Here is a 16,446-nt window from a genome sequence, read left to right as displayed (position 1 = left end):
TATTTATTATTGTATTTGTATTTTTATGTTATTTATATTTTGTCATCTGCTTATATTGTTATTTATATTTTATATAATAAATTTTAATGTCTATATTAAATATATCAATAGAATTGTTTTATTATACAGATATTATCTAATAATATCTGATTGTATTTTATGTTATTTATAATATTTAGTTACCTGCTAAATTACAGAGTTTTAACTCAGAAGCAAGACACCATTTGTCTTCTTTCTCCAGACACACACCTTCTTTCTCTGGTTTTCGTTTCTCTTTAAATGCAACAAGCTATTTGTAAACCAGTGAATTGCAAAACAAACAAACAAACAAAACCTTTAAGGTGATGTTGGTCCAGCTGGAGAATGAACAAGCACCTCTCAAACTCCAGAGTAGTTCTCTTAAAAATAAGACCCCTCAGAACCATCAAATCACTTCAACATTCAGTGAAACAAACATTCTGATTTAACTTCAGATTATTCAGTATAATTCTGAATTATACTCAAGAAAGCTCAGAAAACAAGGTAACAGAAGAGATCGTGGTTTTATTTTAGAAAAAGGAGACAAAACTGGAGCTGTGCCCAACAGAAAAAGTGGTTAAGGTTGATTTAAACAGAGTTAATAGAACTATTCCAACACACAGACCATTAAATTCTTACACGTTCTGGTAAACTGTGTTTTGCAGAACATTCCAGAATTTCGTTTTACAAAGTTTAAAATTACAAATGGAGACGATATAAAACAGATCTTGCTCATTTTAATTGTAGTTAGAGGAACATTCCCAGCTTCTCGTGCAAGTTTGAAGACACGACCACACAAGAAATGAACAGAAGAGTTGAAGTAAAATAGCACCAGACTCCTGGAATATGGAAATGGACAACTCAGCACCTCCTCCCCTGCTCCTCACCAGCCCCAAAGCCATCTTGATTCTGTAAAATGTAGCACTTCAAGCTCAGGGAAATCAGAGCTGAGACTCTGGAACCTTTGCACAGCTCTCTGGATATCGATACTTCCACTAAGTCTTACACACTTGCTGCTCCCAACAGTCCTGCAAAACTTCCTCTGGGATGCACCTCACCGAGAGAGGGGGGAGACCCTTTTTCTTCCCTCCTTTGGCAAGAGGGAAGTGAAAGAAGGAGACGAAAAATCTCTCAAGTTGGAGGGGAAAATACATCAAGAATAATTAGAGACGACCTAAACATCACTCACCACTTGCTAGACACTGATTTTTGTTAACATCTTCTGTGAAGTTTAACACCTTCTTGACTTACTGTTTGCTACTCATCACAGCCACTACTTTACCTACTTAGCCAAGTATTAAACCTTTCTATGAAGTTCCAAAAAAGTCCTCTGAAATCACAAACTGTACCTGTTTACACTTCAGGGGAACGTGCCCCATTTCTTGTGTCTTTTTCCCTTGGATTATTTGAAGAGGGGAAAAAAACACAGAGGAAAAGAACTGTGAAACACACACCACAACTCAGAGTAACGCTGTTCCTACAGTATCTCGTGCAGACAACTTTCCATAAACACAACAGGCTCTTTAAACATAAGGCAAACGGGCACTGGAGGCCACTAAAAATTGGTGGTTTTCCCTTTATGAAGTAAAAGTCCCAATTTCATTTAAGTGCTATAAAAGTAATCCTAATACATAATAAAGAACTATATCTTGAAAAAGGTTCTGCTGTCAATGCTCGTTTAACAATCTGTTTTCAGAATTTACATTTTTACGCTGAAAGTAAATTTTTAATAAATTTATTTCCAGAGAGACACTGTTTAACTACAAGTCTTACTACAGTTGATTGAGCTGGTGCTTCAACAGAATTATAATCTGTCACTCAGTATAGCAGCCACTGCTTTTATAATCCTTAAAACAGTAAAATTCCCAAGGCAGATTTGTCAGGAAGCTGTAAACAAGTAATTTTCCAAGACTCATTGGCAATAAACAAAGCGACCTTTAGTCCTTTAGGGGTTTGAAGTTTCTCTGCCAAATTTGGAATTTGGGAAAGTGTGGAACCTGCTTCCAAATCAGTACTCTGGAGCAGTTTGGAAACTCGTCTCCGAGGAAGAGTCAACATCCATGTCCAACGCAGACTCCTCAGGATTTGGGAGGAAACTGGGGTAGGACTTCAGGTCTGGATGCTCCTGTATTTCAGCAGAGGGATTTTTCATAGCTGACTGAAGGAAGCAGGAAGATTCCCAGAGCCAGCTCTCAATGTGTGAGGTAGAGTGAGGCATTTTGAGGTGGCAGTATGAGGAATGAAATTCCACAGTGGATGGGACAGTTGGACATTCCCTCAGTGATGGATAATCGTCTTTCCTGGGTAAAGAGAAAGAAAGGAGTGAAACAGTGACAGGATTCTCAGATTCACAGTGAGGTGTCACCCATTTCCCCACACACAGTGCTGCAAAGTTAAACAGAAATTAAAAGTCTGAAAGGCCAAATCTCACCCCAGCTGGGTAAGAGAAGATAATGAAGCTGAAGTTTCTCTTCCACAGAAATAGAGGCTCCTAAAAGTTTTCCATCATGTGTCTTATTTTAATTCTTCCCAACCATCCTACAGGACTGTCCTCCTTATTCATCTACTTTTTAACTCTTACAGGGTTTCCTGTCCAGACTCCCGAGAAGCACCAGGAGACAGATTTGAAGCAGTGAGAGCTCTTTCGTGTTACCCTTGAGAAAAATCATGACATTTTCTTGTAAGAAAGAAACTTGGCCCTTTACCTGGATGCCCAGAACAGTTTGCTTTTAGCCTGGGAATAAACTGTCCCAGCGAGCCGAAAGAGCTGCTCTTGCATCCACCGAACATCAGCAGGCATGTCAGGAAACCAGTTCACTAACCTGCAAAACCAGCCAAAAAATCCAATCAAAATAACACTTTTGGCAAGCAGTAGATCTGATCTGTGTTTTATTTTTACATACCGTGTCCCACATCCAACACAGCCTCCATTCTCCATGAGTTAACTCCCCCACCAACGTCCCCATTTCTTCCCAAGCTCCCTGAATTCCCATCTAGCCCACTCATGTCTTTCCTTCACTGCATCTCTGAGTGCCTGACCAATATTCCTGTCTCCAAGTGCTCTTTCTGTGTGGAAGGAACTTTCTGATCAGTGGAAGAGGAAGGAAGAAAAAAAAGCAAAGCACAAGGGAAGAATAAAGAGAGGGCAAAACCAGAACGGTGTCACAGATGTATTTTTTTTCCTAATGCCACCCTTAACACAAGTCAGTCACATCAGAGTGGGACAAGGAGGAAAACCCCCCAAAAATCTGTGGAAACTGGCTTCCCCATCTACCAAAAATGGCACAAAAGTGCCAAATCAAGTGGCACAGAAGCAAAACACTGGAGTTGTGCGTGATTTCATTTATAGAACATCTGATTTTTCAATTATTTTCTAAAATAAAGATGACATCTACTGCTAAAGGACTGCAATTCTCTTAAGCTTAGGGTTCATGGTGCATTCATTTAGCATTTCTCCTTTACCAGAACTGAAAAACTGACCCATTTAAGCCCTGTTTCAAGAGCACAACTTCCAGTGTGAACCTACACAAAACCAGTAAGAGAATTTATATGGTGAGTAAACACTGCATTTCAGTCCTGACTTCATAAAGAAGGACACAAACCACCTGGATGGAATTCCTGAAGAGTTCCTTACCGTAAAGCAACGGAGTAAGCAGACTCCACTGGGAGTGTGTATGGCAGCAGCAGGTAGGATATCACCCTCATTGGGAAGAGTTTGGAGAACTGAGCGTAGAATCCATTCTGTTCCTTACAAGCTTCCTGCAGTGCTTAAGAATAATGAGTTTGGGAAAGGTGTTAAGACCTTTTGAAAGCAGTTTAAGCCATTTTCTCAAGGTTTTGCAATCTTCAGTTAATGTTATCGAGTGTTACTGAACAAGGCTCAGATAAAAACCACAGTAATTAATTCAGGGCATTGCTACCATAAACCTCCTCCATGCTACTTTAAAAAATGGGAAACGCAGGGAGAAAAGGTATTACACCCAGGACTTTTAAGCAGTAATTCTAAGAATTAATTTTAAAATAATAAAACCCAACGTTTGCCACTCAAAGTTACAGGGGCCAGCCTGAAGCACGGACCTTTCCGCAGTCTGGGAGGCAGGCTCTCAAATATGCTCTTCTCCAAAGGCCACGGGTTTGGCTTGAGCTGCTCATTAAGCACTTCCATTTTCAAAGTTTCTACTCTGTTATTTTCTGCCAGTTTTCTTTTCTTCACAGGGTCGCTGTGCTGTGCAGCCTCGGGAGGATTTCTTTTCGCGAAGGACAAGTGGATATAAATGGACTCATTCAAAATACCTGAAAGAGCCAAGAGCTTCCACTTAGGATTGATCCAGTGGTCTCCAGAGCTCCTGTGCAGCACCTTTGTGTCTGCACAAAGACCTATCCTGAGGGAACACTGTCCACCCAATGTCAAATACATCCCACAAGTGTTTATATTGCTCTGACGTGTGATTAAAATTCTTTCCAAGGTTTAGGTCTTACTTTAAAAGAGGCTCTAAAGAAAAGGGAAGAGTCAACAACTAACTGAAACTGCACTGAAAACACACAGTCATTCACCAAAGTTGTTCTCCTGCAAGAAAGAAAAAGATTTAAAGGGGAAAAGGAGAACTGATTTAATATGTATTTGAAAGAAAACACCAAAACCACATCAGATATTTGGGAAATTGGACAGGGCAGGTATCACGTGGGTACTTTGAGGCATTGCTGCAACAGGGCTGAAAAGGAAAGCCAAGTAGGTTACAGTATTTTTTTCCAGGTATATCCAAAGTACAGATCTAAATCAACACTGCTTGCATTGCAAAACTGGTGCCAATTAAGAAATAGCACTGATAATTAACTCAAAAATAAGCACCAGATAATGAGTACTAAGTGGAAAATACAAGAAGGTTATTTATACTCTGTTTCCAGAAAAGCATTATAAAATTACATATGTAAAAAGACCACCAAATTTGAGTAGGATCCATACCTACATACAACAGAACCTGTATCTTACTTACAAGTACTACTAAAAGACATGTCAAAAGAATATACAGTGAATTTAGCAAAAAAATACTTATTTGAAGTGTCACAGATGGGGGGGAAAAAATGAACTCCTACAGTTGAAATAACAAGAAAGGAGAAGCATAATGAATGACCTTGGAAAGGTTATAATTATCACTGATTAAGCTCGATGCAAAACAAACCTGTGACAGAACAAAAACAAAGTTGATCACAGGATTAGGAGTGTGAAAAGGAGGACAGCAGTGGGGCAAAGAGAGCAAGGGAAAACAGCAAGGAATCTCAGATATTAGTGTCAGATACAGGTGGAAACATGCCCACAGGAAACTTGTGGGTGCAGGACAGCAAAAGAACCATCTCAGCACAGGCAACCACAAGGTACAGACTCCTTGTGGACCTCGTGCTCTTGATCACCTGGTAAAAGGTAGAAAGCAGGACTCTCATTAAATATTAAATAATATTACTGTACTAGTGCAAACATCCCATTTCCATCCCCATTATTCCTCTAATCTGACCCAGTACCAGTTTGCTTCTGCACCCAAAGACTAGAGGGACTAATCATATTTAACACATGGTCACTGTTTTTAACTTGTTTGTCTCAAAGCATGCAAAGCTTATTATTATATTATCAAGTTGAATATATTAATAAATATATTAATTTATATTATTAATATAAAACATGTTACTAAAATTCTAGGAATAGAACAACTTTCAATTCTTCTTCCTAAACTTATCTGGGTCTCAAAAACTGCTCCATTACATGTGGTCTTCTTCTAAAGTCTTTCATGATACAGAGTAAGGATTTTCCTGTGACTGAGTTTATATTGTTATTAGACAGCTCCCAGGTCTGGACTAGCAGGAATTCACTTGGATAACAGCAGATTTCACAGGAGTGGGAAACAGTAGCCTATTCCCATCCTTCACAATTAACACAAAGGAATCTAATAATATGATTTGCCTAGAATGCTTCGATAATTTCACTTAACATTCACTTCACAAAATTTGACAAAACCCCAAAAGTTCAATTTCTGTGTGGCAACACAACTCAGGTGAGCAGTTGCCACAGCTGTGATTCCTACAAGAAATAAACTTACTATGATCCCTTAAACAGCCTCAAAGGCCTAGTCCCTTCTCAGCCACACACAAACCCCTCAACACTTTTTGTTTGTTTGGTGGATTTTTGTTTGGGTTTTTTGTTGTTGTTGCTTTTGTTTGGTTTTGTTCTTTTTAAACTCAGGTTAAGACTATCATGAATAATTATCTACAAGTTTAACATACCATTCTCTTTCAAGAACTTAAGAGCATCCAAATATCCTTGCTCACAGATCTCTCCAAGCACCTGCAAACAGAGTAAAATGAGTCAGGCACATAAAAGGAGTTTCAACTTGAGATCAAGAGTTTCAAGAATGGAAGGTGAAAGTGGCTTTTCACTCTTGTAAGAAAAGCAGTCAGAAAAATTACTTCTCTGCTGTAGTATATCCCAAGCCACTTGGAAGGTTTGTTTTCATTTTTTCAACTTGCACAGCAGCAACTGAAGAGCATCTCCCTCATCAGATCTGCAACTCACAGCACTTAGAGTTTGAAGGCAACTTGCCTGCATTGAGTATTAATTGAGAACTTCACAAAACCACGAACTTTTAGAAATTCTTCGAAGTTCTGAAGCACCTGGTTAGCAGGTAAACATGAAACATAAACTGACAGCTATTAAATCACCAGTGTTCATTTCATGGCAGAACCCTGTGGTAATTCCCAAATAAATACTGAAAGCCAACCACAGGACATGCATTTTCAGTCTGAGAGACTAAAACCAAGGAGAAATGAAGGCAAAACACGAATAAAAATAGAAACAAGAAGAGAAATGTCACCAGAGGAGTTTATATGAGCAGATGAAATGCTAAGATTACTGTACCCTGATGAACTACTTGAAGGCAGTGACTTACCTTGGGCTCTGGTGGAAAGAGGGCTTGTGTCAAGCGATAGAAGTTGCCCAGACTGAACTGGATGCTGGTGTTGGTCACATTCATCTCGTGGAAGTTGGCAGACTTCCCCTTGGGGCAGATGTCACACTCCCCAGCAAAAGGGGACACAGTGATGGTGTTCTTGCACTCATAGTGGGGTAAGTTGTCGCTGATCCCTCCGTCCACATAGCGCTGCAAAAATCAACAGACACAGAGTCTCAAAGGCTGACAAGTTCTAAAAAACATTCCTACCTACAGTTCCACAGATAGCCCAAGAGTGTTCTGTTTGGGATTGTCTGTATGGTTATGAGAGTGCATTTTAAAGATCACAATGCTGCACAGCACGCAGAGGAGAAGCAGCACAGCTGTTCTTCTCTTCCTCAACCAAAGAGCTCCCAGGGCACATCTCTGGAAAGAACACCAGTAAAACAGCAGCTCTGCACTTCAAAGCTCAGTTCCAACATAGTAACCATTCACTTAGAACGAGTAGCTTAAAGTTACTCTCAGAATCTGATATAAAAGCATCAAAAACATTTGGATTTTAAGAAATTGCAAGTAAAATGGACACACTCAACCTTGCCAGCAGTTGCAGGTCTCTATGAGTGCACTCCGTGAGTGCAAATGCCAGGTTGTGCTTTTGCCTCCTTTGCACTGAATTGCCCACTGCTGTAGTTTTTAGTGCACCACCTCCTGAGACATTTTAAGACCCAAGAAGCTAAGAGTTCTGTTTTGGGGTAACTAATGCTCAGTGCAGCAGCTGCAGTGGCTAAAGACAACCCCTCCACTCGCTCGACAGCTCCAGTTTTCCACTGGGGGCCAGCTGGGAGCAGGGGCAAAAGGAGTTCAGGGGCTGATTTCTCCTCCTTCCTAACTTTGTGGAAGCATCAAGTACAGCACAACAGGTTTGGCAGAGGAGGAGCCACAGCATGCAGCCTTCTCATGGAATTATTAAAAGGAGGGAGTACACACCTGAATCACTGTTCTACAGAGGTAAATGATTTTAATTACTTGCAGTTTCTGCCTGGTTGCTCCCCCTAGTGATTTTTAAATCTTGTTTGAAAGGAGTAAAAAAACCCAAATAAAACACACCACCCCCAAAAGCTTCACAACTAAGAATGAGATACACCTATTGAACATTATCCCTAAGTCTTTGTTTTAAAGAATATACACACAGGGATGCCAAGCCAGTAAACAGCAAGACACTATAAAGTTTACACACTTGACATTCTACTGTCCTTAAGCCTGTAAGAGTCATGCCAAGCATAAGCAACTGTGGTATTCTTACCAAGCTACATCAAAAAACACCTCCTAAGCACTAAAATCACATCAAAAAGATTAAAAGGATGTGGTGCTTCCTTCCTTTCCTCAAAATAAGACCAAACAAAGCATTATTGGTATGTTTTTGTACTCTGAACCATGCCTTTTAAAATAACATTGTCGTCTGGTGACCAGAACTAAAACAGCCAGATTAGTCTGGATCCACCTAAACCTTGGATTCAGTCCAACCTCCTGTTTTTATAACACCTTTAATCTGGAAGAGTTTAGAAGTACAGATAAAAAAAAAATCCCTATACAATTCCAATCACTTCTGCTTAAATTTCAGCATGAAGAAGAAAATACATTTCATGCCTGTTCTTGACCTTTTAGTATTTCCAAGCTGCCTTGAGAACGGTCTGTAACCAACCACTGTTAAAGATGTTTAAAGTTTTCCTTCTTTCTTCCCTACTCCTTGGGTAAGGAGAGCAAAGCTGGAGGGAAAGCAAATGAATGGCACTGCCTTGATTTATTTGCAATCCACCTCTGCTTTCAGACTGCAGTCAAAACACCTACACCAAACCATGGTGACTCTTCTGCACTTCTGGTCTCTTTAACAGGGGGTTTCAGAAAGCCCAGTATGGCCATGAAGTATTTAGAGGTTTTGTGACCAGCAGATCCTGAGAAGTAACAGAACATACCAATATATTGACATTTTACCCCTGAAAAGCAAACTTCCTGACACTGAATACAAATGCCAGAAGACATTAAAAAGCCTTGTTTACACCTAAGTGAACACAGAAGTTTAATCCAGTTGTGAGGCAGATCTACCCACAGATACACAATAAACTATCTTACAGGATTTTGTTTTTCAAACAAAATATATGCACTTTCTTCAATAAATATTTATCCAGAAGTTAAAATACTTGTTATCTTATAATAACCTTTTAACTAATGCATCTTTGGTGGGGGAGAGAGAGGCAGCATGTGTGTGTTGAAATGTATGTAACAGATACTCCACAAATTCATTTCTTTCTTTTTTTTGGGAAGTTGTTACAACTCCAGGATTAAAATCTATGATGAAGGTATTTATTTTACAGTAGGATAACCAAAACAACACTGCCTGAATATTTTCAGAATATCCAGAACTACTTTTAGATGTTAAAAACAGAGACTTACCACACCTCTAAACGATGGTGGAATTAGGCCACAATAAATAGGGACAAATGAACTACAGATTAAAGCCTGGAAGAAAATAAGACCATATAAATTAAATGTTAACTGTTCAACTGCTGACATTAATTTTATTTTTTTTTAGATATTAGCAAAAACAAGCAAGCAACCAAAAAAATTCCCCAGCAAGAACACTTGATGAAAAATTGGGGAAAAAACCCAGTGTATTAAGTTAAGTATTATTTTAAACAGGATGAGGGTATTCCACATCTTTTTTAGAATGTAACCATATTCCATCTTAAAAAAAGGTAAGACTCACTAAAAGACCATTCCTGGAAATGGTAATCAGCAAGGAAAAGTTTATGATCATTCACTCAAGTTATACATTACCTGAGTAATCAAAGTAATAACTGGGCACATAAATATCAACATCCTGGGATCATATTAATAGATATATCTATAGATATATAGATCACATTTGTCATAGATATTAAGCAATTTTAAAAAGCAATTTTTGACTGTTTTTGATCATTGCTTTTATAAGAATGACCTCAAAAAATTCTTTTTCACTCAGGATACAGTTTCACTAGATGCAATGCACTTTAAAGGCATTTACCCTTTTTATGATTGATCCCTCACACCTTTTTCAGTAAAACAGTTCATGTGACTGGGTAAACTAAATTGTGAATTTAGTGTAAGAGAGCTTGAATTCCTCTTCAAAATACTGTCCAAGTCACAAAACATCCTAAAATGTTTCAAGTGGAAATCCAACAGATGATGTTAAATTAAGATCACAGAAAATTCTACAAGTTGCCAAAATTAAACATACCTGGATAACTTCTTCTTTAGAGTTAAAATTAGAGATCAGCGCATTTTTGCCATCTGATACTCTGGTTAGTGAGATGCAGAGTCTGCCTGATGACAGCTGGTGAGTGTTCTCTGGAAGATTCCTCATCAGTCCATCTCTAATTATCTTTATCACATTAAAGGAGGGATGGAGAGGACCAAGATTTCGCTTTCTGGCTTCTTTGGCCAACGCCAGAACATCTGCACAGGCTTGAGCTGGAAAGAAAATGCATTCATTTTAAGAACAGAAGATATGCCAAAAACCAAAACCCACACTTGGGACTAATAAAGCAGGTCTAGAGCTCCAACTTATCTCTCTGACTGCTAGAATGAAAATTCAGGACCTTTTTAATGGATAAAATAACTAAGGGAGTTTAGGAGTCTTCTGAGAGGGGGAAAAAAAAAAATCACTTTGTGCTTTCAGAAAAAAGTCTCGGTGAAGATTAAGTTATCTAGATGTAGATTCTAAGTGTAAAACACCCATATAAGAAGCTTCCACTAGGAATCACTCATTCCAGGAGCACGTTCTTTAAGAAAAAACAAGGATAAGCACCTGTGAATGGTCATATTCCACATGCAACGTCCATAAAACCCTCCAGTATCTGATGCCCAGATTTAATCTCCCCAGGATGGCTGGTGAGGAAGCAGCTCAAACCACTCCAGAGACACAACTGTTCCTGAAGAACACTAAAACCACCCTGACACTGAGTCACAGGAGGAGCAGCAGCTCAGCCACCTGCAGTGTTCTGTCTGAACTTCTAATACCACATTTCTCCAGGGCACACTTTGAGGAAATTGCCCAATGAGTTTGTCAACTTGGGAGAAGAAAAGGGGTGGGGAAGAAGGTCAAAGTAACAGGTTATCACCCTGAGTGATAGGCTACAAGGTCATCTAAAGATATTTTCAGAACCTACATGCTTTATTGTAACAGACTGGATTCAATTTATCAGGTTAAACGTGAGCACTGCACTGGAGACAACTCTGCTTAAGCCTCTGATTGATTTCCAAAAATATTATCTTCCTACAACATTATTTTTTTCCCTCTCAAACACCAACATCTAAACATTGATCATCCTTAACCAGAAGTCTACATTCAACAGAGTATCTCTGAAAAAATCTGAGGTATCAGACAATACTCCATTTTTAGCACTAGGACTTTGTTCATTCCATTCACCCAGAGCAAAGCCTTGGGCCACAAACCCACTGACCCCATCCCAGGAGACAGCAAACAATTTAGACACAGCTCACTGTTCATGGCCAAATATGTGTTTATTTTTGCTCACAAATAATTGCACAAGTCCCAGCCTGACAAGGGAAGTTGTTTCCAAAAGCAGGATTTGGACAGTTCTAATTTTCTTGCATTCAGATATAAGTTACCACCTCTTTTTTTTTATGTATTTATTTTTATTCAGCAATGCCCAACATTCCAGAACTTCCTAAAGAAAGGAATGAGGCATTTTACAGGAGATACTGGACCACCAGAACTCTGGCCAGGAAAAGCAGCCTTGGAGCACATGCAGTAATTGCATCTTGCAAAATAAGGTCATTTTTTAAAAACTTTGGTAAATTGTTTGTTCTAAAATACAGACCAAGAGCAAACAAATAAATATACATGTTTTCACTTCTCTGCCAGGTCCTGACCCTGTTTTTCTAGACAGCATCCTGTCAAACTGAAGCTCAAGGTATTATTTAAGTTTGAAGCATGAGAACATCTTTACTTATTTGCACTGCAGGCCTATTTCTGCAGAAAAAATGAATAAACCAGTGCTCTTTGTTAACCTTGTATTGTCATTATTTCTCTCTCATTGTAAAGAAATGTATCAGCTCACATTATGAATACCCCTTAAAGGGCAGCAAAACTGGTGACCTCTAATAATTTTGAATTCCTCTCATTTCAGCTTCCTCTCAGAAAATAACTACCCATCAAAATGAAATTTGATTTAGCATTTTACCCATCTCCTCCACGTACAAGAATTTCAACACTTTGGGGAGTCTATAGAGAGAAAAACTAAGGGAGAATAATTATATATTTTGATTATTGGAACCTATTTTAAAAACAAGAAGAGCTCCAAAGCAAGAAAAAAATAAAATTGTGTCTACCCAAGAGTATGTGATATTAAAACACCAAAAATTTAAAAAGGTGTTTGTTAGTAATTCAACAGACTTCAAAGTATTCCAACTTCTTGTCCTTCTGCCTTCTCTCCTCAACAGGACTAAAATCACAGCTACATTACAATAGAACACAGTGAATTAACACGGGAATACACATTGGTGTATTCCAAAATAGGACCTTCTCCAAGAAGGACCAAGGGCTAGAGCTCAAGTCAGACCTTGGTACATATCTGTTTTATTTTTGAAACACGGGAGAGCTAAAGAAATTAATGTTCCTATTAAATGTGAACTGTTTCTAGTTATATTTCTACATTCCTACTTTTAATTGTTATGTAACTAATAATCTGTTTCTCATAGAGTAAAACCTGAGTTTATTCCACAGGGTAAAACCTGCCATTGTATTTGCAGGCTCTAGTAAACCTGTTCTCTTTAGTGTCCCACTGGAATGGATGATCACAGCACCCTCAAAACACCAGATTCTCCAGGACATCCATGGGGGATGTCTAACAACAGGAGTGCCACTTAACCATTCCAGTTTGGAACAGCCTGGAATGTACTTCATCCTCAAAAGCAGTCACCTCTAAGCTTCCCAGCCTCCCCCAAGTACAATGAAGGAAAGCTCTGTGGTCAGCCTGGAAAAGTACACTTTGTTTTTTCCATTCAATGGCTAATGATTACTTTGACTCAAATTTGAAATTCTACAGACTGTTTCTGCCTATCCAACAGATAACATCAAGCAAAAAGAAAACCCTTTATTTAAAATATGCTCTTCAATTTTAGCCACAACCCCTGTTCACAAATACACAGTCACTTCATGTGCACCAGCCAAAAAACGGACTAATTCAGGGCTGGGTCCAGTCAAGTCCAAGGATGGAGGTCCCACAACTTCCATTATTTTACAACCTCATGGCAATTGTCTTTTCCTTACACCTCCTCTGAATTCACCATGTTCCAGCTCGTGTCTGCTGCCTCTCATCCCTCTACTGCTCATCTCTGAGGAGATTTTGGCTCTCTCTTCCCACAGTAAAATGCAACTGTGAAAACACAGGGGATTTACTTATACCTACAACTGCAGGGACCACAAACACTGCACATCAAAGTATATCAGAGTAAGGGAGGTGTACAATAAAATCTCATGCAATACATCACATTATTGCAGCACATACTGTTTTTTTAGAGCTTATTTACAATCCTCTGCTTTCACACAAGCTCGCAAAAATTACAGCTAAAAATTAACATGGGAATACCTTCCTAGTCTTATCAATTTACAATTATTAACAGATTTTAGGATGTGGCTGGCTTTGAATTAGTCTTACAACATTTCCAAGTAATACCTTTTTTTTTTTTTTCTTTTTTAAATTTCCAGAAGAAATGCACTTGGCCATGAAATCCTCTACCTTGGACAGTGTTCACACACATGCAGGATATTCTACTGGTTAGAGGAAACCAAAAATCTCAGCTGGTGTATGAGAAGGGAGAGACAAAGCAATAACCTGAAGTCTGCAACTCTCAATGATTAAAATACCAGGAGATTTAAAAGCTGTTACTAACTCATACTGTCAGGTAAACAATATACATTTTCTGTGCTTAAGAGTGCTTCGAATATTTAAAGCAGCTTCCTTCTTAAATCATTTACAGTGACAAGACGTAGAACTGGATATGTTCTAAAACTAAACAGCTATTGGGGGAAAATACGATATTGGCCTCATAATAAGTGTGCTGTGTCAGGAAATTACAGCAAAATTAAATTAAGAAATTTAAGTAGCACAAGTTTCCTGCTAAAGCTTTGAAGAAATTAAGCCTGTGTGCTAGAGTTCAGTGGTTAAGCAGCAGGGACAAGCATTTCCCAGCATTACCCTCTTGCACACACAGAGAACTTCTGTCTGTTTTAGTCAGGGAATTGTTCCCTCAGAAATTTAAAAGCAAAACCCGTGAACCTTGCCAAATTCAAAATATAAGTACTTAATGTTCTCCTTATCCTCTAAGTAAGAAGAAATCTGAATTTATAAAGCCTCCTAGTTCTAAACCAGTCGAAGGCACCACTAGCAGAAACAATCAGTGCTGAGCCATGAACTAGACAAGCTTTTACTCAGTGGATTTCTTGAGTTTAAAAAGAAAACCATTTCCAGGCATTTCATACAAATTTTTAAACTGCAGTCCAGCTACTACAATAAACACCTTGATATTTGCAGAGCTGGTATCAAGCTGGCTGTAATGGCTAATTCACTGGATAAATGTATGTTTGGATTCTCATGAGCCCTAAATAGGTAGAGGTATTAAAACGGTAACGATATAGTATTTATAGTATATATTATATAATATATGTATATTATATGTAGAATATGTATATAAATATATATAATAAATAAATAATAAATATATATAATAAATTAATAATAAAAGGTATACTTTTCCTACTGCTGGAAAACAGGTACTTATTTCACAGGACAGATTATATTGAGTTGCAAACTAGCACCTTGCATCCAGCATAAACACAAAACAAGATTAACTCTCTCCTTTAAATGACAATTAAAATCAGTGATTTTAATCAATCCACCGTTCCTAATCGCACACCTGAGCGACCTTTGCAACATACACTGGGCCCAGATTAGAGAGGAAAAGCGTGTTAAAGCTAACCTAAGCCCTGACCTTAACTCTCTGAGCCTTACCCCAAGAAAGGAGAAGCTTTGGAGGAAGCAAGATAAAGCCACCTGACCCTCCACGTGCAAAGGTAACCGCGGAGAGATGCTCGATTTCCCAACGCAGCGCAAACACTGTTTACAGCCGGGACAGGCTGGGCCGGCTTGCTTAGGACGGGTGTCGGGCTCAGCTGCCTCCTGCGAGCCCGGCTTTTCATTCCCGTACTTTGCACGGGGATGGGAAGAGCGGCTGTGACCGCCCCGGGGGGCGCAGGAGACCCTCGGGGGGCACAAAAACACACACCTGGGGGTGCAGGGATGGAAACACCCCCCTGCCCTACCCCTGGGGGTCCAGGGAACACACAGACAGCTCCCTGCCCTACCCCTGGGGGTCCAGGGAACACACAGACAGCTCCCTGCCCTACACCTGGGGATGAGGGACACACAGACAACCCCCTGCCCTACACCTGGGGGTCCAGGGAACACACAGACAACCCCCTGCCCTACCCCTGGGGGTCCAGGGACAGACACACACCCCCCTGCCCTGCACCTGGGGATGAGGGACACACAGACAGCTCCCTGCCCTACACCTGGGGGTCCAGGGACAGACACACACATCCCTGCCCTACCCCTGGGGGTGAGGGACACACAGACACACACCTCGGGGTCCAGGGGCACACAAACACCCCCCTGCCCGACACCTGGGGGTGGAGGGGCACAAGAACACATACCTGGGGATAAGGGACACACACACACACATCCCTGCCCTACACCTGGGGGGGGGGGAATTCCCACCGCTCTACTACGCAAGTCTCGGGAATAGGATCAAGCATCGCCAAGACCATTCCCTGCGCCGTGTACCCCGTCCGGATTTAATTCCACCGAAGGGGGTCACGCTCCTTTTTAGGGGCAGAAGACGAGAAACGGGAGGCTCGGAGCCAGCCCCGCACGGAGCGGACGGGCGGCGCAGCCCGACCCGGCGCGGCCAAGCCCAGCCTGGCTAAGCCCGGCTCAGCCCCGCCGACCGCCGGGCGCTCCCCGGGGCCGCTCCCACCGCCCCTGCCCCTCGCCCGGCCCCGCACGGCCCCCTCCTCACCCAGCGAGCCGCCCCCGACGAGCACGGCCCCGGCGAGCGCGCCCGCGGAGGCGCCGTAGATGTGTCGCGCGTCGCGGATGACGTGCGGGGCGCGCTCCTGCAGGCAGGTGGCCGCGCCGATGTGGTAGACGCCCAGGAAGCCGCAGCCGGCGAAGGACACGCTCCAGCCGCCCTCGCGGTCCAGCATGGTGGCCGGCGGGGCGCGGGGACACCGACGGACGCGGGGACGGGGACAGACACGGGGACGGGGCGCGGCGGCCGCTGCCCGGCGACTGTGCGCGCTCCCGGCGCCGCCCCGCGCGTTACCCGCGGCCGCGCCCCCGCCGCCGGCCCGCGCCGCAGCCAATCACGAGCC

At 41.2% G+C, this 16,446-nt stretch overlaps 1 protein-coding gene across 1 annotated transcript; it reads right to left on the bottom strand.

The window, feature by feature from the left end:
• Positions 1–523: 523 nt before the first annotated feature.
• Positions 524–16,350, bottom strand: LOC113992658 (1-acylglycerol-3-phosphate O-acyltransferase Pnpla3-like). Its single transcript, XM_027730177.2, has 9 exons — positions 16,092–16,350; positions 10,228–10,460; positions 9,405–9,470; positions 6,954–7,163; positions 6,292–6,352; positions 4,096–4,311; positions 3,653–3,785; positions 2,724–2,840; positions 524–2,318 (listed from the first exon to the last, which is right to left on the bottom strand). The coding sequence occupies exons 1-9, from the start codon at positions 16,276–16,278 to the stop codon at positions 2,027–2,029; spliced, it is 1,515 nt and encodes a 504-aa protein (XP_027585978.1). The 5' UTR covers positions 16,279–16,350; the 3' UTR covers positions 524–2,026.
• Between the last annotated feature and the right edge of the window lie 96 nt (positions 16,351–16,446).

Source organism: Pipra filicauda, unplaced genomic scaffold (genome assembly GCF_003945595.2).
Source record: "Pipra filicauda isolate LSUMZ 115617 unplaced genomic scaffold, ASM394559v2 scaffold292_size926685_pilon, whole genome shotgun sequence".
In the NCBI taxonomy this organism is placed as follows: Eukaryota; Metazoa; Chordata; class Aves; order Passeriformes; family Pipridae; genus Pipra; species Pipra filicauda.
Note: the sequence above shows the minus strand (reverse complement) of the source record. Positions and strands in the feature narration are given on the sequence as shown.